The sequence below is a fragment of the Haemaphysalis longicornis genome, unplaced genomic scaffold (assembly GCF_048455015.1).
Source record: "Haemaphysalis longicornis isolate Haplotype H1 unplaced genomic scaffold, Haemaphysalis longicornis Haplotype H1 scaffold_78, whole genome shotgun sequence".
Classification (NCBI taxonomy): Eukaryota; Metazoa; Arthropoda; class Arachnida; order Ixodida; family Ixodidae; genus Haemaphysalis; species Haemaphysalis longicornis.
Genome location: NW_027526441.1, coordinates 560139 through 581731, shown reverse-complemented (window position 1 = coordinate 581731; position 21593 = coordinate 560139). Strand labels below are relative to the sequence as shown.

The following is a 21593-nucleotide window of genomic DNA, read 5'->3' as shown; positions in this document are numbered from 1 at the left end:
GCTGTCGTCCTGTGCAGCCAATGCAGATATGTGAAGAAGTGGGTTGTACAGGTTATGTGCAGTTATGTCATCTTTTAGAACGGTGGAAAACGGGGCTCCTTTTGCATAGCTGAAAAAATTGCACAAAAATATGAGCAGAACGCAATATGTTATTTGGTAGACAAAGACAGGTAAACGGCATCACATGCTAGACTTGGTGCGGTTGATTCGCTTGAGGAGCGTAATTGTTTGTTTTGGTTGTGCAGATACATTAGCAGAGGGCAAGAAATTGCGCAGAAAAAGACTGCGAGTGGACGTTGTGGAACAAGCCGACATGTTTCTCCGACAAGCAATACTAATTCAATGTAAAGGGAATAAAATAATTTGCCCCCTTATTTATACATTTTGCTGTCTTAAGACTGTGAGCCATCTTGGAACAATTATTATGGCAATGCATAAAAACCGAGGGCACCAAATAAATGCCCAATATTCGTAGTTGTGCGGTTGTTTCAACCAACGAACCACATGTATTCAAGAACAAGCAAAGCACAGAAGCATGTGCATATCAAGAAACAAGGGCTTTTCTCTTGCACGTTCCTCTGATTTTATATAAAAATTCAACATAAAGCTGCCAAAATAGGGGCGAAATTTGTAGTTAGGCTTTTCGTGCTGCCATCATAAATATCCTTACGCCCTTGAACCTTACTTTTAATGGTATCCTCAAACGTTGGCGATGTTAACATTGCAAAATTGAAGTTCAACTGGACGTTGCATCTGCTGGTATCTTATCATCGTTATTGTCATGGTTGATTTTCTGAACATTACGCAGCTTGTCGTATCTTTGTTATTTGAATGTGCCTTGAGTGTATGCTTTATGCTCAGGCGCGCACTATGCACTGCTTTTTGAACTGGTGGGGTGCTGAGTCCCGCTGTGTCGTTGCACGCGCATTTCAATCCAAAAGTGTATTGCTTGTTGATCTCAAAAGACGTTTAGCACCATTGTCGCCATATGGCGAAGTTTATGACGGAACTCAGAATCCTGGGCTAAGTGTGCAGTCATTAACAGCTGTAGGGGCTAGCTGGTGCGGCATAGCTGGAGTTGATGCGGCATAGCGCTTCGCCCGGTGTTGTTGTCTTTCTGGTCTTTGTTTTTACTATTCACAGCATAAGCGCTTTCCCCTCCAGCTATGTGCAATAATTTTTAAAAGAGTTTCCAGGTATATTTCTGTCAGTTTTCACCCGAGCATATATATTTTTTAGGTGTTTACGTTAAGACCACACGAAAACTTCAATGGCTTCAGTTGTGCGTACAGTTCAAAGACTAGGACAAACTCCGCAGTGAGCCGTGGGACTCGTGGGTCGTTGGTAGCTTATATTTGTTATCTGAATTCGGGAAAAGTCACTCTCCGAACATTACCGCTTGGCTTAAAAGCACGTTTTGTCGAGTCTTACGTCTACACTTATGACCCGAAGTGGTGGAATGATGTCAATAGCATTGTACCGCCGAGCACGAGGTCTCAGGCTTTGCTGTGTGAGAGGATGTAGTAAAGTTTGTAACTGAGGTGCAACGTTTGAGTGTTTATATGTTCTAGAGTTTGGCACACATACGGTTACTGTACTGAATTATTCTGTTCCGTCGACGAAGATTGCCCATAACCTAAGTGATGTTTGCACGCTTTCTGCCTCTTCCAACATTAGAATATGTATTTTTTTAGTGACAGTAGCAGGGGACTTCATAGAGTGCGCCTTGTTGTTTTGCATTTCTTGTTTCGTTTGTATCTTTCGTAATCGCGTTGGTTGTGCCCTAGGGTTTTTATAGAAAAGAGCATGATCAACTGCAATGACCTGGACTAACGGCATCCTGAGAATCGCAGTCTTCAAGCGTACTTGTATTCTAGAGTCATGTGATCGCCATACTAGCAAAACAATGTGATTTAAATATGAGGAAACATAACGCCGCATCTTGAGCTTGGGAGTCGACTACAATACCATGTCACTCGAGATTTGTTCACGTTCAATCGTTTTTTTTTGTTTTTGCTACCCACAATTTTTCGCTAAGGCTTTGAGTGATTTGTCAAAAAAAAAAACAGCACGCACTTTAATTGAGCATTTCGGGCTGCGTTGAAATTGTTATAAAAGTGTTATTCCAAACAATGTTCAATGTTATCCTCGTGATCAATACGAAGTGCATGGCCTGGGGGCAGGGTCAGCATTCTGGATTTAGTGTTACACATTGATGAACTGTTTTAATAGCGATGGCGAGCGCATATAAAAAAATTGATTACGTGGTTTTTCATTTACAGCAAGCGATTATCATGGATAAAGGCGATACTCGCAGGCCTATTTAAGCTACAAATCTTCTCAAGCGGAGGCGTTGCTTAGAATTTGACAAGTGGCATCGCCAACTTTGTCCTGAATCTGGGTGTTAGTAACGTAAACAAACCGCAAGTGATAAAGAACTATAGAAATGACGATAAAGTTTTATTTTTAAAGAGAAATTTGTCTTAGCCCTGACAAACCCTCAAGGCGGCAATTCGCCCACTTTTTTTGTTTTATAAACGAATTTACTTCAATGCGGTCACCCATCTATTGATTACTAAAATACTTGCCTTCCTACCAACTATCTATACCTAAACAGTGTTGGACTTGCGTCCCTGTTGCTCTGTCTTCTCGCCGACGTTAGTGTTCCTCATGACTCCCTTGTTGACTGCTTTCATCACTTTCATCACATTCGTCATTATAAATTGAGCCTTCGCATATCTTTCACCAACCCCTTTCACTGCTTTGCTTGATGGGCGGTGTAACGGTGCTGTCAATTTTGTTTCTAGGTATGACTACGAACCGTTTTCTCTTGCGGAGGTTCTCGCATTATTCTTGTGAAGATTTCCGCTCTGTCCTTCCTGTTTGTTTTGGCACGGAAAATATTGTTACTTGGCACAGGACGTGAACCGTAAGATGCGGATGAAATATTTTACAATATTTACATTGCGGCTAGTACAGATCTCGCACGGGCTGCACGCCAGCCACTCCCTCGTCGTCGACGTCGATGGTGGGATATCGGGCATGGTCCACCTGTTCCGTAATATCATCCCCCCCCCCCCCCCTCTCGGGTTAAAGACGACCCTCTCGGTCGAACTCGGTCCCCGTGAGTGGACGGGTGCAGTGAGGATGGGATGCGATGCCTATAAACAGTGAAGGCCTTTCTGCCGTCAATGACGATGGCAGCCTTGAACATCGACGTCCACAAGGCCACGACGAGCCGATGCGGGTGCTGGGAACCGCGCCGCACGAAACGTCTGGGGACACGGCATGGGCGACTCGCCTTGGCTGGTCACGTCTCGTCGGGTCTCGATTTTTCTTTATCGGTTTCTCACGGGCTGGGCACACGGGGCGGGGGCATCTTCATGTGCTGGTCGAAGCGGGACTGGGGCTGCACGACACGGCCCGTGTACCCTCCATGTTTGTGCCGATGCCGAGACTGGGCCATGCCGGGCCACGCCGATGCTGGGGCCAGGAGAGTGAGAAACCCACACACTCCACAAAACATGTTACGTGGCACTGGATATGAACAATGAGATGCGGATGATGTATTTTACATTTACATTGCGACTATCACAGATCTCGCACGGGCTGCACGCCAGCCGCTCCCTCGTCTTCGTCGACGGTGGGACGTCGGGTGTTGTCCACCTGTTCGGTAACAATATTCCTTCCTGCCCTTCTTGAAAAACGCCACAGATTGAACCTGCTGAAATGGTTTAATAAATTGCGAGTTTTATTGTTGCCAATATTTGCACTCTGGCTTGTTGCCGTCTTTCAAGCGTAACCATGTGCGCTATGTGGTCCAGGGGGTTGGTTTCCTCTTTTTGGCAATCGTCTGTAGCATCAAGCGAAGCTGGCTGGCTCGGTTTGTCTGATTTAATGACAGGGTCGTGATCGTCTTCAAGGAGAGGGAAGAGCGTTTAATTGGGGAAGTTAGGAGAAATCAAAACAAAAAATCAGAGGATCTGCCAAATGGAATGAAGGAATAAATGAGTATGTTTTATCATACTGGCGGCTTTTTGCAGAAATGGCAGAAATGACCATTTGATTTCGTTGTGTATGGATGCCCTCCGCAGTTATAAAGGATGTAGAACAATTTAGCATTCAATTTGAGCAACAAATTTGCGTACTTTTTTTAAATAGCGCGACGTCTAAAAGAAAGCCATAAGAATTATTTTTAGTGCTGAACCAAGTTGGTTTCAATGAGATAATACCCTTAACACGGTACAATTGTCAAAAAGATTACAAAACTCCTTTCAAGACAACTACATCGGGAAATAAAAGATACAAACGTACAGCAGGGTGAGGTCAGCCAAAAATGAAAGATTTATTGCAGAACCGCTAAGACTGCGAAAACACCTATGCCCTCTTTCGCTCCAACATCAGGCTCCGCTAGATGCGGACGGAATGCTCCGGCTTTAGAAGTAAAGCCCGCCAGAAGGCGTTCCTTGTACGCCCCTCGAAATCGTACCGACAATGTTCACGTTTTATCCGCCGGAGTGGTACGCTTGCTTGTGACAACACCGGCATTGATTGCTGGTGGCTCCTTTTGTTGTCCGTCAGTTGCAGCGTTTCGTCACCGTTTCGTGCCCTCTTCTTTGCTGCCTGCTCAGCCCTGCACTCCGGTCACAGTCCATTTTACAACGCGTACAAGCAGTAACGGGACGCGCTGAGACGACGAACGAAGGGCGTGTCGGGCAGACACAGTGGTGCGAGGACAGCGCCACTGCTGCTGATGCGGCCTCCGGCTGGGTCTCCGCTTGAGGTAACAATATCGACACTCCCTCTCTTCTTCTCTCATATTCTGCCGCACTGTGGCCGCGGATCGATGGCGAACACTCTGCGAACGGGTCTCCTTGCTGGCTAACGCCACAATAAAACGAATGCCAAGTCTGTCGCAAGAGAAAGGCCAACCCTGCGCAGATCCTATGGGAAGGTACCCAGCACCCCAATGCATCTATATCAGAAGCCATCCACCCATGACTATAGAAGAAGCCGTACGAACTTACAATTACGAGCTACAACTACGGGCCGTCAAACAGGCCCTGGAGCGTTCGAAAGGCAGGGTGCTCGCGAGCCGGCAGTTTGTAATTATGAACGAGCTGAAGAAAACACAAGAGTTTCACGCCATTTTCATATTTTTAAAATGAAATGGTAGAAATCTTTGTTTTTTTTGTGTGTATTAGCGCGTGTTTGTATGCTTGCATCACCTGTATTAATGCACATAGCGATTTATGTCCTATTGCGTCTCGGTACAACATCGTCTCTTTAACCTTTGATTTTACGTTAATGCTCTCACAAATAGTTTTGTATTACCCCCCGTTGCTCAATGCTCCTAGGAGCCTGTCAGGAATTGTGAATAAATACGTTTGCATGGTTTCACATTAATTTATTCACTCTTCTGTAAAAGCACGGAAGCGGGAATACAGAGAAGATGAAGCAACCCCACTGCAGTGCGTGTGAAGAACGAAAACCGTTGTCTCGTGCTCTTGCCAGCTTTTTAGTCGGTTTGCGAAGAAAGACCGCAGCAACCGACAGCCCAGAGTTTCTACTGTTCAGAACCTCGCAACAATAATGAGCTAATTTGAACTGTTTGCATAGGAAACCACCGGTATCTAAGAAATCCAATTCTGAATGATCTTATTTATTCTTAATTTTATTTTGAGATGTCGCACAAGGAACTCCATAGTACATGTAAATAATGCTCGTCTGTGCCGATGTACGAAAACAAGATTGTATTGGGTTCGAAAAAGAAAGCACGCAGCCTGCCTTCTGAACAAGAAAAGGGAACAAAATTCGGCCTGGTCTACGATTTGAGTGCAAGCTAGCCAGCCGTTCTCACAAACTACCTATAAAGGGGCTGATTTGATTATGGAAGATTGTATGTCTAGGTGGCTTATAGGAAACACTTCTGAGGCTCTAGTATGAATATTAACTGCGGGCGATCACCAGCCGCCCCGTTATCTTAGATAGCCAAACGAAGGACATACTGCAGGCATGACGAGCAAATAGCGCTAAAAGTAACCTTCCACGCAAATCACACGCTCGGACTGTGCCAATTCAGCTGTGTTCCCATACAGAGCAATGAACTAACGCCCTCTCTTATTATTTATTTGGTTTAAGGGTTGCGGGTGTAGTATTGCTTAGGTTACCACAGTACCGTTTCTGAAACGTTCAGAAAAAGACAAGACAAAACCAAACACAGGCATAAAAATGAATGTAAGAGAGCACAGCGTATCACAGAATATGATTAGACTGTGACGTATGCCTCTTTCCACTGGTATATTTATTGCATAAATTTACGTACTTGTGTCACGACGCATCGCCTTCGCAATCTGCCTGAGGGGCTTCTCAATAAACAAGTATGACTCACTCCTAGTTAAACTCAGTTACGTATTGAACAGTGGGACCACTTTGTAGCTTCTCCCAGGAGAGAACAGCGAGTCATGCACATACCTACATGAACTGGCTCGACCATAATTGCAATCTGCGCTTCAAAAAATTCAAATAAGCTGCTGTAGGCCTCGCAGCGCAGGATAACTTGCCGAATGAATAATCATCTGAGGCATAAGACAGTACACGCGCTGAAGCAGATTCGTTATATAAGAGATAAGCAGTAAGCCAGTGCAATGGACGGGGTCCTTGCAATGGTTGGGATGTGTGAAAAAGTGGCACATGTATGAGAACTACGTTAAAGCTGGCCTATTCCTGACCCAGTCACAGCATAGCCGTTGTGTGAAACTTGCATGTCAAGAACTGCTCTCGTGAACGTTTGAAATTACACTGGTTATACGCGGCTGAATACTAGGGTAGAACAATTGACAGAAAAAAAGGTATAGGCATAAGCATTGCCCTAAGATTATGCCACGAACAGGTATGCTCCCTTTGTATGCTTTTTATAGTCAGCTGCTATTGTAAGAATTGTCTGAGTGCACCACAGTTCAACCGTTTATCCAAAAAAAAACTACGCGCAAATTAACGGCGATAAGAACACATGAAGACAGCACAAGCGCAGTTTGTTTTTTTGAGATGCATCATTACCAACTCGCCCAACTCTCAGTCCTCCGTTTATGCTGAATTTGGAATAATCTGCGCAACGAGTTGATCGGGCAGGCAGTGCTAATATGACCTATGTCAAATGTACATTGTGAAAAATACAAATCTGCAACTTTAAGTTCAGAAGTTTACTAGGCGCACAGTGAGAAGCACCCTAGTTTAGCCCAAAACCAAGCTAATGCTTCTCGCGTGATTTATGTGTATAAAACCCTTGTTTTCTGTTCTACCCGGCTTCTCTTTGCCTTCATTTTTAAACCTAAGATAGTAGAAGGAGCATCAACCGCGCAATAAGAAAGTAACAAGATAATTGACAATTTGGATTTGTCATCGGTTACAGTATTATATCGCTGCCGGATCGTAAAGTTGCGTGAGATATCTTACCTATATCGGCTGCGACAGGGCCCCTAGTTGCGATAGCCGCGGCTGCCTTCGGTTTTTCTACAGCTGTCAATAAAAATAGGGTGTTCCATCGCGTTGCTGTATGTTACTTGTTTAAAAGTAACATGTTTAAAAGTACTTGTTTAAAACTATGTTACTTGTTTAAAAGTAGGAAGACTCCTAAAGCCTTCCTAAAGAAGGCTTTAGGAGTCTTATGCGCAAGTGATTGTATTCGTAGTCGAAGTCAGCGCGAAAGGTTCCAAAATGGCCGCGGATGTAAGGAGAAAATAAATTGCGCTTGTTTGGAATTTGAACTTAAGTCGCCAGTGCATCAGCCAGGCGCAATAACAACGGCGCTAACCCTACACCCTGTCAGAAGGGAACAAGGATCAGTCTGATGCGTGCGCTGTGACGTGTGCACGTGGCGGCACGTGTGTAGTATAAGTGCACAGGAAGGAGTGTTTTCACTCTAGGGAAGATGCCGTATAAATTGCGGTAAGTCTGCTTGTCCGAGTAGTTAGTGTGAACAGGCCAAGAAACTAAATGTAACAAAGTGACGCAAACACGAGGTAGCAGCAAAGCGCTATTCGATAATCCCGTGACATTCTCCTTCAAAGGTGTAAGCTGACTTAAATTTCAGAGATATTATCACTAGGCAGCCTAGGAGGTGCAACTAGAAAAGCTTGAAAGCGTTCACAGCACTGGACGCTGGTTATTACCATACGTTGCAGTGCCCTTCTTTCTGTGATACTTGGGAGTGGGCGCGCGGTGACACCGGGAAGGGGTTTATTGAATGCTACCTAAAAGACACAGAAGTAAAAATGTATCAAGGTTGAGCGTTATGTGAGACTACGTTCGAGTGCAGAAATGTGAATGTGAAGCTTCTGCTTGACGAAGGCAGTAGTTACGGTAGCAAACAAGCAAATAAACAGATTAGCGTCCCCTGCAGGCGCCACACATGCAGTGCAAATCCTTGATCAATGTGGTGCGGATGTGCGTGAATATGGGTTTCATTTATTTCTTTGACATTAGCTGATCGGCGAGGTTGTTATCTGTGGGGGTGCCGTTCCATAAAACGAGTATCTGTACTAGATGGCTCCACAATTTACACATATTACAGTAAAAATGGTTGGAAATGGCTGACAGGCCAGCCCATGTGCAGGTGCTTGTGGTTTTGGAAGAAATGCTCACGTATTTTGTGAGAGAAGTAGTTCCGCCTTTGTCGAACGCCTAATATAGTAATGAGTACATTTAAAATAACTGAGCCTCAATAGGGCTCCTGCAGCCTACTACGTACGCTTCAGTCATAACAGATGTTTTACGTCGAAGCCTCCATCGTACATAGTCGGTGTACACCATGTAAATGGGTCTCTACTACAGAATGACTTGAAGAATATGTGACGGCATTTAAATAAACGTTGCAACACCTGACATCTTTCTCCGCAGTCGAAATCCACAGCTGAAAGAGTGTAAACCGACAGTTGAATTGAAAACACAGTCACTATAATGAAGACTGGTAATGAAGCAAACAAGCAGTCACCGACTGCATCCCCCACCCACTTGTAGTAAACTTTTTTAAGCACAGTGATTTAGGCTTAAAACCTGCTCCTGTTTCTCGAAAGGAAACAGCAGTGAAATTTACCAGCACAGATGGGAAGCAGTAAACGTTAGAGGTGTACGCTATTTGAAGAGTAGCACAATGCTTTCGTCGCATAACCAAGGGCCGTTATTGAAACGAGTGCTTAAAAAAATTCATGCTCACCATAAACGCAGGCACACATCGTCTGCGCACCAACAGTTGGCAAGATGTACTCTACGTTAGGTCATTCAATCAGATGTGTGCTGTCCGGCAGCAAGCTCAGGCGATGATATTAAAGCATGGGAATGCTTGACTTTAAGACCTATGGACTCTTGTTGCGTATACTGGATGTGTGTATGTTAAGTTTGTCTTCGCATTTCTAACATCAACAAAAATTTTAGGTGTCCTTGTACTTGTAATGCGGGAGCATTAGGTAGCTCATTAGGTAGCAAAAATCCAGCGCCGCAGGAAGGCGGATAATATGCTATTACTTGCTACTCGTAGCGTCATCTAACCCATATTCCGGTGCAAAAAGAACCACGGAAGGAAAGAAAACCATACGTATGAACAAGCGGTGGGGACAAGTCAGTGAACGACGACCCTGCGCGAATGCTACGAGGAAAACGGAGGTCCGCGTACTGTTAATGTACATAAACAAAATAAAAACAAAAGGGTGCCGAGGTCAAGTGGCAGAAACGCGGGTACTCACACACCAAACATCCGCACCGGGTTTGTGATATGAAAGACGCATAGAAAGTGACTTTCAGATAATAGAATCTATCACCACATTTCATGAAACACTCAAGCATATACTCCTTCTTCCATACCACCCCATGCACACGCGCGCGCGCCCACACACACACACACACGCACGCACACACGCACACACACACATACACACACACACACTCTGCCATACCACTCAATATTCCGTACCCAAGCCACATAATGGCAGCAGCTTCAAGACACACGCACTTACATCAGACATCTTTGCTTCTCCACCCAATACTCTACTAACTCCGTGGCATGTGATAACCCCATCCCAGTATCACCCTGCAATATTAGGTATAGAAGACCAAACGACAACCAGGCGGGCCCGCCTTTACACATGTTTCCACCGTCTGCTCCTGGGAAATTGCTCTGTCCAGCACTGCTTTGCAAGACAAGCAATGGCTGATCACGTGGGCCTGCCAGACTGCTTCCGCCGTTTGAGCCCTGGACCGATTACACCACTAAGTAAGGCTCCTCTTCTAGCAGTTCTTACAGTGAAGCTTTCTATGCCTCACCGATGGTGTCGTTCGTCTCAGGAACGCACTACAGAAAAGCCAACTTTACGTAATGAGTTCCACAAAACGATGAAGATTATAAGGAAAGCCACTTCAAGCGCCTCAAAAAACAAAAAAAGTAAAAGGCTTCCCATGGTCGGAATCTCTGCTGGGTCTATCCGATTGCGAAATGCCGACATGGTAGAACCAGTTTGGATTTAGGACTTTCACTTTCACTCAGGTTGCACGGAAGAAAGCTTCGCGTGTTAACCATCTTTCTCTTTCGATTTTTTAGATGCAGTAAACGTTTTCACCACAACTACGCATTACGTGGTTTAATTTTTTTAGAGGCAATAAACATTTTCACCACAACCACACATCACGTGATTTGATTTTTAGATGCAGTAAAAGTTTTCACCTCAACCACGCATCTCGTGGCACCATAGCAATGCTGTCGTCATTGCTAAGGAGCCATCCGAACTGCTGGCGCGGCGTCGGGATGGGCGGACACGGCGATGCGCTGGGCTTACCCAGCGGAGAAACAGCCAAGTCAGGCTGGTGACTTCTTTGCGCTGCGTGCACTCTCATATGTGCTGGCGTTGCAGCCACTTTTGCTCGTATCGGCGCAAAGAATACTGGCATATCCATTCGGCGCAGCGTCGTCACCAAAGCGCCCAACCTGACGATAATGTTATAGGTCTCGCAAGTGATAAATGCGCGGTTTTTGTTTGAGATTTGGCCACCTGAATTTTTTCAGAATGTTTACGTTATATTGACGCCCCTCCTAACTAGGCTGTGAAGCCTGGTCTTACCGGTTTTTTGTACACGTATACGACACGTATAGGAGAGGTGGGGTCACGAGCGGAAGATTCTTCCTGGCGAAAGGTGTATTGCTCGATATTTTGTTTGACCTTTACGGCAGATACCCAAATTTTCCAAATTTAATGTGCTAGTTCTTGTGCCAGACCGCGATGTAAAGGCTGCGGCCTGGCATCTGTAAAGAGCATTTCGGCCATGGCCGACCACATGTTGACCCCAGCACCTATGCATACTAAATTGAAATGTGGAGTGTACCACGGAACATATTACAGTACTCTGACATTTTTTTTTCGGCCTATTGAAGGTCTCCAGGAAATTTGCGCATTTTTCTGGTTTTTGAAAGGTCCTGAAATAGTGGGGATGTACGTTCTCTTGCTTTAACGTCAACGCAAATAGGCGATTGTTACCTACTTCGCAGGCTAGAAAACCTCGGTGCAGCAGGACAATTTTCAATTTAAAAAAATACACACTAACGTTTTACTTCTTTGGGAACATGCCGAATGCTGCAATGCATATCGGAAAATGTCATAGTGCGCGACTCACAATCTAGCTACTTGTGGCTCGTTAGGGAAGCTTGTTGAAGTATGAGACGTTCTAGGTTATGACTTCTAGGAACGTTTAAGCTTACAATGTACTTCGTAGTCTACATACATGTATGTTACCTCATTACATGCTTCCTGAAGGAGTGTCCGCTTTCTATAAAATGTACTGCATAAATCCACGATGTGCAACGTAAATCTATGCCACGCACAATGTGCACGGACGTCTATGTCACGTCATTAAATGCTTCTTGGAGGAGTTACTGGTTTGCATAAAATATAATTTTTCTGTGAGATTGGTACCATCGAAAAACGCTCAAGAAGCGCTTCATGCAAGTGTGTTAAACGGTTATTATATTTAATGACACTTACCGGATATATGATTCTGCTGAAGAAGGTACGTTGAAGACAGTGGCCGCGAAAATTACTGTCGTTGAAATATGGCTTTGTTTTCGGTCAAACCGATGTGTTTTTGAAATGGCGATTGATAAGGTGGTCCTTTCTGTGCGCACGTATGTTTTGAGGGCTTCGATTTTTGTAGTATGTTGCTGCCACAGGTAGCATAACAGGGTTGCAGAACAACCAAAAGTTGATTGTTCCTGACATGTCGTAGACAGGTGAGTTATGATGCGCAAAATAAAAAAAAAGCTTCAACTCGCTCTGACTTTCGTGATGTCGTAACGCACAACCCTTAAGAGTGAAACACAGTCAAAAGCCCAGGAATTATTCATAAAGTAAAAACGAATAGAGCAGCATCGCTGGCTGGATATTGAAGATGTTCGGCCCTCAATTAAAGGTCGTCGTTTCCTATCACACCGGGCGCACATGTTTTTTCGTTTTATAATTTCTGAATATTCACAAATTACCTTCTTGTTGCTTTAAAACTAACTACTTGTTTTGGGCCCTCCTTGTAAATGATTTTATTCACTTACACATCCACGCAGCATCGCACATACGCACACCTTCACACACATGCGGGTACATACACGCACATGCGCAGGTACCCAGATAAAGGCCTAAATACATAGGCGTATCTAAATTAGTGCAAAATGGAGACAATAAAACTTAAACCTAACTTTAAAACTATTCGCACTCCCGGTTCTACCTTTATCTTTTTACGTATTATGTTACGTAATTCTACCTTTTTACGTATTATTTCACCAAGGTGGGTTTAATGACGATCGACGTAAGAGCTCACAGCATACTCACGCGTTAGAAAACCTGGCGCAGATGACTTGCCCCAGATAGGGCCCCTGTTTTGCCTTTGCATTTTAGTGAGGGGCACGGTGCGAATATATGGGAAAAAATTGGTGCTATTATCTAGACTACATGCTCCCCCAATCCACAGCAGTGTATGCCTAGTGTCTTCGGTGACCGGCGTAAGCTCGGCTTAAGCCTTTTAGAAGCAGAAGCAGGAGACAGCAAGGAGGTGTCGGGGAACCAAATTTAGCCTGCGTCTGAGGAGTTGCAGACACGAGTAATAATGGTTGTCCTGTAAACAAGACCCGCTCCGACTGTCTCAGGTGCACAACGTGCACGAGACAACACCAAAATGGAATGGTTATATCACTTGCAGGGAGAGCTATTCGCAACGTTAGTAACGCTACCAAGGGAACCAAAGGATGTAAGAGCCATAAAATATCTGTAAGCCTTATACACACGAACACTAACATTCGCTACTTATGACTTGCTTGAAGGGCAAGGGAGGCTCGGTGAAAATGGATAAACTAAGCTCACTGCAAAACTTTCACATTGTGTGACAATTCCATTCGCTCATTGATTGTTTTAACCTTGTTTATTGCGTTTTCAACCTTGGATGCAAAAACATGTGAAATGGAACATACTGAATCTAATATTGGTCAACCTCATTGAATTTCAGGGCCACATTGGCGAGACAGATGCTGACGAAGTTGCCACCGGTCACAAAAAAAGGCCTACAAGAACTATCCAAATGGTTTAATTCGAATAGTTAAAAATGAACACGGAGAAAAGAAATAGGAAACGGGTAAGCTTAAAGAAACAGCTGACCCTTGTTTATGCTTTGTTAGAAATTTTTAGCCGACATAATTTTTAGTTACATTTTCTGAAGATATGACGTGGTCATGTAATATGCATTCTGTATTGAAATATTTATAATTTGCTTCGGAAGGGCTAGGCAGATGTGATGTGTTCGCGACATAAGTTAAGCTCAAAATTTATCATGCCTAATTGTCTTCGCTTGCCAATTTCTGCACGTTTGTGTAGTGCAAGATTACAACAAAATTACAAACTCAATTCACTTTTGGCGAACGAAAGCACTGCATAGTATAGATAATGTGCCGTTCACGGACACGAGGTATCAATTTGTATAATATAATGTAGTACCCCTTCCGCAAACACACAGGAGCTCTGTCGGATTTATTCTTTTTTCTTTCAAAATGCCAGCTTCACATCCCTCTAGTACTCAGTATCAGGGTTATTCAAAAATAGTACTGAATCGCGTGGTCGATGTAGCGATAAGTGGGTCGTACCACGTCGCCACACTATTTAGCGCAGTAGCTGGCATACGGATTCCCCGTTTTGCGTAATGCGTGTGAGCAAAAAATGTCAATACTAAACAGTTACCCGGAAACAGATAGTGGCATGTTTTTCAGAGAACTAACTGGTTGTGAAGAAATCTACCGTACGCATTATTTTGATTCTTGATTCAAGGTGTGCTTCTGTATATGTGCTTAATAGCTCATACTAATCCTACAGAAGTGCTTGTACAAACTGCTGCCGTCGGTTCACATGATTTAAATAGGTCATTTTGCAAGGACTATTTTTCTAAAGTACGCGGCCGTCTGTGAGGCTTGTCAGGCACCCTTAAGCAGTGTGTAACGACTTTATGCTTGACGTACCCTACACCTCGTGTTGATAGATAAACGCCCACCGAAAAAAAATTGTATATGGGGTTTGAATACAACCCTTGGTAAACGTTCTTCCAGTGTTCCGCCTTGCTCGACGTAGACTAGAAACGGCAGCTCAGTCTTGGAGGGAAAGTATAAAAGGCTGAGCTAGTTTGGGGTCTTTCGTGGCTTTATGTCAACCAACTGTTTTTTTGAGCAAGAAAATCACGGTATTGAACCTCGTCAGAAAACTAGTCAGTGGCTTATACACAGATTCGGAGGTGTTTAGCTTTCTGAATGAGCACAGACGTTAGTGAAGGAGCGGTTGACGTTTCTCAATGTTCAGGAAAAATGAAATATTGGTAGCGTGCATTTACCCATATTAGTTGCGATTATTAGTATCTCTCACATTTTATGGTTCGCAGGAAACTTTGTTAATAGCCTGTTTTATGTAAATCACAAAGCAAACTAATTGAATTTGCAAGAGAACAAGTGAACCATCCTGAACTCTCGAAGTTAATGTATCCAAAAGTGAAATTTTCCAAGGCACTGCTACGCACAGACGCTACACGTGAGTTGTGAAGAGTCCTGCTGTGAAGTCTCCGGATAAATTTGAAATATTTAAATACGTTGAAATTACGCTACTTACGCTAACTATTGTAGACTCAGCAAATAGTGCACCACCTTTGCTCCTGTTTGGTCAATAAAAACTGGGGAGAGTAACTGGTTAAAGAGACTAACACAAAACCAGCTCATAATAGGCACTTTAGAAAAGATGGAGTACGGTTTAAAGTGGGGCCAATTTGCGAGCTTTACCTTACCGATGTTCATATTATTGCTTTAACTAATTCAGGTCAGCCGGCTACAATATGTTTTGCTTTTTAGAGGCAGTTGTAAACGACTGCCCTCGAATGAGAAGATGCGTGAAGCTCAGCTGAAGGGACAACGGCTGGAGGGGCGGCGGCAGTGCGGGCGTAGCAGCGTCAACATGGTAAGGAAAAACACCATTCGAAACGGACAGCCAACGGGTAAATACACCAGCCACACGTTACAGCTTCTCTGGTTAACCATGAGAACGGAGTGCAGGGGCAAAGTTTCTGCTTTTTCTACAGTTTCCCCCCGAGAAGCGAAAGAATATTGTTACAGTAATTGTTCCAGCTTACAGAGATATAGTGAATTATCTTAGTATATTTTTAAGTATTGAATCACGTATGGGGCACTCAGTACTTTCTAAAAGACTTTTCGTCGAGGCACCAAACATAATCACACGGCTTTCTTTATGAAACTAAGGAGGGGCAAAGGTACTTATTGGAGCGAGTTACTTTCTCCGCGAGGATGATCCATTGCGTGCTGAAGGAATTTCAAGTCGCAGTGACAAGATTTTCGGTAGAGGCGAAAACAAACAGAACTCCTCTGTGGCTTGTTTTGGCGGACATTTAAAAAATCACGACAGATTGTGGGTTAATTCTCCTGCTTGGAATACGGCTCATGTCATTGGCAGATGCAAGTCAGGGGCATAAATTCGCAGACTTGATTTTACAAAAGAGCGCAATAGCGGCACCGTCCTATTTATTTCCGGTTTTATGATAACGCTTGTTTTGCACTTGCAATTTGCGCTAGAATGTTTGTGTCAAACAATTCTTGGTGCAGCGAGCGTGTGTGTGTGGTTGTGCAGTGCTGTATAGGTTTGGAGAGAATTATTAATTTTTTGTACGCCCCCTCCGGCTAAGATATGAACCCTTATTTTCCCAGGGTTTGAACTTGTAGTTTTAGTTGCAGCTCGCCTCATGTACAAGTCTACGGTTTTGTTCAACGTAATATGTTTAATAAAGACCAGCGCTTGTATACCTAATTCGGAATAATTACTAGTCATTGCAGATGTGATGAGCTTAGAAAGTTTCATAGAAAGTTAGCGGGCGGAAAATCCTAAATCGTTGCTCATACAAAAGTAACCGAGAAATAACGATAGGTTCGCTTTTAATTCGTGCTGATCTATAAGTACGTAGGCTACAGTGATTTATAGTATTGTTAACGAAGACGTAACGGTTGTGAGCAGTTTACAGGCTTTCTGGCACATACGCAAACTAGCTACACGCAATAACCTTAAAAATGTGTCAATTATTTGTGCTGAAGAAACACTCTTATTCCACATTTACAAATTATAAAAATTGCATAAAACAAAATGAATGGAGCACCTTATACAGACCGCGACAGCGAGCAACCCAAGAATGGGGTGGAAGCCGGACATGGTGTTGGTTGATTTTCTTGAGTCTTAGCTTTGTAGTGTTGTAGGCGATGGTGACTAGCTTCGTGGAGTATGGCTGGCCACTGTTGAGCGATTCGTGGTTTTCAGCGTTACCTCCTCATCAAAGGTGATGTAAAAAGACTGATGCACTGCGCAGAAATGGCAACCTTTCGACACCGGCCTGAGTTCGTCACGAACATGGTCAGTGGCTTTTTCCCTCCAGGCTTGATATTTGTTGGTCCTGACGTATATATGGTGGCCTATGGAAGATGCCCGACTAGTTTTGTTTGCTAATGCTAAGCTTAAGGCTACATGTAAGGCCAGTTGACATTTTTATTTAATATGACCAGAGCGAAGTACTGCTGCTTCCAAAGGCAAGCCAAATATTAGAGGAACACCGCTTTACTGTAGAAATGCTAGAAAGTGAGCCGTGCCAATGAGCTCAAATATCTTATGCATTTTAGACTGCGATGGTGTTGTATGATTTTTATTGTGGATGCGAAAAGAACGCAGAGGCTCTGGGGTAATATAATCAAAAGAAAGCGCTAAAATTTGTGCTTGACCGGTAATGAAGCGCGAGAAATCCGAATCCAAACTAATCCAAATCCGAAAACTAATTTAAATGAATTTATTGGAAAAGACTGGGGAGCTTGCAGAATAACGCCTTTGATAAATCGAAGCTTTTAATTTGTTTTTTTAGATTAGTATACTTTTTAGGCACAAAGTCAAGCGAAAACAATGCGCCAGCCTTCCCTCACTGAGTTTGCGGTTTACGTCGGATGTATATTGGTGTCAAAAATTTCGTCTCATGATTTATGTTGGACAAAAAACAATATGCTTATCTGTTGCAAGCAGGCGAGTATTTTGTAGGAGCACTAGATTATAGGAATAGGCAATGCAGCAAAACAAAACGAACATATGCAGTTGAATCTGGAAACGAGAAGTGAAGGGAACCAGGACGTCTGTTTTGTTTATTTAGAACAACGCTTACTTAAGGAAAAAAATAAAAATTTAGTGGTGGCTCTTTCAGAATGTGCGGGCATGTCATCTCTCTTCATCGCGCACTTGAGCCTCAGCCCGATGCTCACGAATTCCTCTGGACTTTGAAGCTCCTAACACGGCGGTTTCTCACATCCTTTGCACACCATGCCAGCTGTGCGTTTAGTTCTTACGTTCTCCGTGGTCACTTTTTCTCCTTTCACTCTTCGCATCGTCTGGCGGTCACTGCTGTTGTTGTTTACCAAAAACATTTCACCGGCGTCATTCCCGTTTCATGTTTTTGCTCCTAATCGTCATGTCCTCGCTCCATGCTCTGTGTTACGCTGCGATGCCAGGCGGCATGCGCGCCGCTTCCCGAAGCCGGCCAGCAGCTGCGCAAGCAGCTCCACCGCTGCTACGTGTCGTAGCTTTGGCCATTTTTGCTCTCCTGCCTCTCCGTGTCTTCACTAAAGTTTTGCCGCCGTGTAGTATATTGCTGCCTCAATAATGCATGTAAGATGCTTAATGCGGTCCAGAAGTCAGCGTCAGCCAGGTTTGTCAGTCATTCAGTCGTTTACTGTGTCAAAGTAGACTCCTCCGATATCGTCGTTTGGTACACAAGCTAGGTTAGTAAAACTACATATGAATCTGTTGTTTCTTCTACCAACTTTTGAAGGGTTTGCCGCTTTTTGCCTTTAGGTGGGACCTCGAAAACAAGCCGCTAATTGTAGCGTTTAGCACCCCAAAACTACACTTTGGTTTGAGGCCCACCGTAGTGGAGGGCTTCACATTAATATTAAGCAAGGGTAGATCTTTAACCTGCGCCGAAATGTTGACAAACAGGTGCCTTAGCTTTTCGTCTCCACCTGAAAAAAAGGCACCTTGGCCGGGATCCAACCTGCTTCTTTGGGCTCGGAAGCACAACGCCTTATCTTAAGTCATCGCGGCGGGCTTGAACACAAGCAGGGCAATCTGCTTTATCTCAACTTCAATCGGTGTTCTGTGTAAGAAACATCTAATATTGCGTAATTACAAAACCGCAACACTCCTGCAAAGCAGTTCTGTTTTAGGTAAAGCTTCGTGTGAGCACTTCCATTCATGGAATTGTACTTTTATGGAAGAGGACGAATACATAACGTGGTAACAAACGTTTCTGGGTAATGGGGCCCATGATGGGGGGGGGGTCTCCATTGCAAAAGTCCCTGATTAGTCGCGGTCAGCCGATACCTCTAGACCAAGAGAAAGTTGTCCTGAGGTTCTAAGCTGGCCAACTTGCCCCCCAATGCTGGGGGTGTGGTGTGAAGATATGAGTAAGGAAAAAGGGTAAGGGAGCATTCCCAACTTATGCGATAGGTTGTGCAGGATTGAACGCCGAATTTGCAGGTGGTGGAGTAGGATGTAGAGTGGATGGTGGGAAGGAGGGTTCTAGAACACTTTGGTTCAGGGAAAGCGTAGCATAAGAACTCAAGCACGAAAGTGCGGCGCTCGCTGCTAGGGTGGATTGAACGAGGTAGGGGAAGCATGAGAGAGGCTGCAATCTCTTCGAAACGCTTTCGGAACCATTAGTACCGAGGCTGTGGTGGGTGTGGCTGTCCCTATACCTGGCCCTGCTCTTCGGTATCGGCACCCTTCCCTACAAGCCTGCCTCTACGGAGGTTTCACTGGGTTCACCTCTCCGCCAAAAATAAACACAATGAACCGTAGAGGATCGTCCGATTGAGTGCATGGCCTATCAGGTCAATAAGCACCAAGTTAAAGTGAAATGAACTTCTCTCTGGGCAGTATTGTTTATTTGAACGGTATTACTGGCAAAACAGTTACAAAGCAGTAAATCTCTTCATTCGAGAAGCCCTTGTAGTAAGCTATGTTTTGTCTCGTTTGGACCGTTCGCCTTTCGCTTGGTATGCATTTTGTATGTTCTGCTGTTTGTTTTGCGTTGTTTGTATGCATTGTATTTACCTTTTACGCACACTGAAAAGTATAGTGAGGCTGCAGTACGAAAGAACGAACGAGTAAATAAATAAATAAATCAATAAATAAATAAATAAACAAATAAACAAACAAATAAATAAATAAATAAATAAATAAATAAATAAATAAATAAATAAATAAATAAATAAATAAATAAATAAATAAATAAATAAATACATAAATAAATAAATAAATAAATAAATAAATGAGTACGACTATAGAAATCAATGGAACTTCATAGGGAGTGTATGGCACAGGGGCTTTCAAAAGTTCTAAATATTTTGTGCGCTGAACCCACACGTTGTTAAGTCATGTAAAAACTGATCACTGATGAAATTGTTGGCGTAATGTCGAATTATTACGACACTTTTTTTAGAGGCTGAGGATTTCAACAGGCCGCATACGAAACCACAGGTTTGATTCCCAGCTGTGGAGGCTCTAGTGACAATGCAGACGAACAATATAAGTAAACAAGCTCACGAGATTTACGGGCAACGTAAGCACCTTTAGGATTATGCCGTAAACGTTCATCACTGGCACATTCTATTACGCTCACATGCCCCCCCCCATGTTTGAGCGCAACCTAAGCACCTCTGTGATTATTGAATAAAACTTTATCGCTAGCTCCTTATATTACCCTTTTCGTCTGCAATGTTTCAGCCTAAGCTAAGCACTCGCACTGTTCTTTCATAAAAGCATAAAAGTGTATCAGTAGCACCTTAATTACAGTCCTACGCCCACGAGGTTTCAGCCGAATCTAAGCAATCCTAGTGTTCTTCAGTAAAAAGCGCACCAGTAGCACCTAATATTACCCTCAACGCCCACGAGGTTTCCGCCCAACGAAGGCAATCCTACTGTGATTCAGTTAAATTGTATCACTAGCACCTCATATTACCCTCATACGCCCGGAAGGTCTCAGCCCAACCTAAGCACCCCTATTGTTACTCTATAACAGTTTCAGTAGCACCTTATATTCCCACGAATCATGCATTCTGTTTGTATATTTCATATTTGTTTTTACAACCCGGCAGCGCCCGGCGGTGTTACCAGTGTTTGAAGCAAAACGTATGTATCATTTCCTTTCTTTTCAGTGCCACACCAGCTATCTTATTTTGATAGGGATAGTGTTTGTCCCTGACGACACTAGAATGGAATAACCTTGTTTAATCACCAGCGATCTTGTTGTAATTTCACATTTCGAAAAACAATTGAACCGAAAGATAAATACTGGCAGGGCAGCCGGCGCGGTATTCGAGTTGCCAGGGAAGCACACGTTCACTCCAATAAACTAGTTCCTGCTTCAAGACAACTGTGTCGTCTCTGGATTCGCGATATCTGGTTGAGGTGTTGTGTACACCCCTTTATGCTCCCGACGCCCTCTGGAATCCGACAAGCCAGCCCAAGCCTGCCCAAGCCGAGCTAGCCGCCGACTCAAGGTTTACCGACCGAGTCTGGCCTCCTAACAGAAGAACTACTAACAGAAAGAACCAAGAGAAATACAACTACAAGCGGCAACAAGGTGCAAGAAGCCACGCCTGCCGTCGTCCCGAAGCAGCCCCGGGAACCACCATCGTTCAGCGAATGTCCAAGTGAAAACCCTGAGGCCTGGTGGGAGAAAGTAGAGCACGTCCGGATCTTTAACAGGTGGGATTACGAAGAAACGTTCCACCATGTTTTGTTCTATTTAGAAGATGCTGCTCGAGCTTGGTTCGAGGGCCACGAACGCTTCCTGACCGAATCGACTCTCTTAAAACGCGAGTTCTGTAAAACATTCTCCACCGTCGTGCGAAATTAACCAGCTGCAGTTTTGCTGGAAACGCGCTCGCAACACCCCAACGAAGGGGTCGTGATTTTTGTCGAGGAGAGAAAGAAGGGAAA

At 44.0% G+C, this 21593-nt stretch overlaps 1 protein-coding gene across 1 annotated transcript in view; it reads right to left on the bottom strand.

Annotated features, from left to right (window-relative positions):
* Positions 1 to 16870, bottom strand: part of LOC144148125 (uncharacterized) — a gene marked incomplete at its 5' end in the record, with an annotated part of 74543 nt that extends 57673 nt beyond the window's left edge. The window contains one exon of the mRNA XM_077679712.1: positions 16728 to 16870. Coding sequence (XP_077535838.1) covers positions 16728 to 16870 — 143 coding nt within the window. The remainder of the gene's footprint in view (positions 1 to 16727) is intronic.
* Positions 16871 to 21593: the final 4723 nt, after the last annotated feature.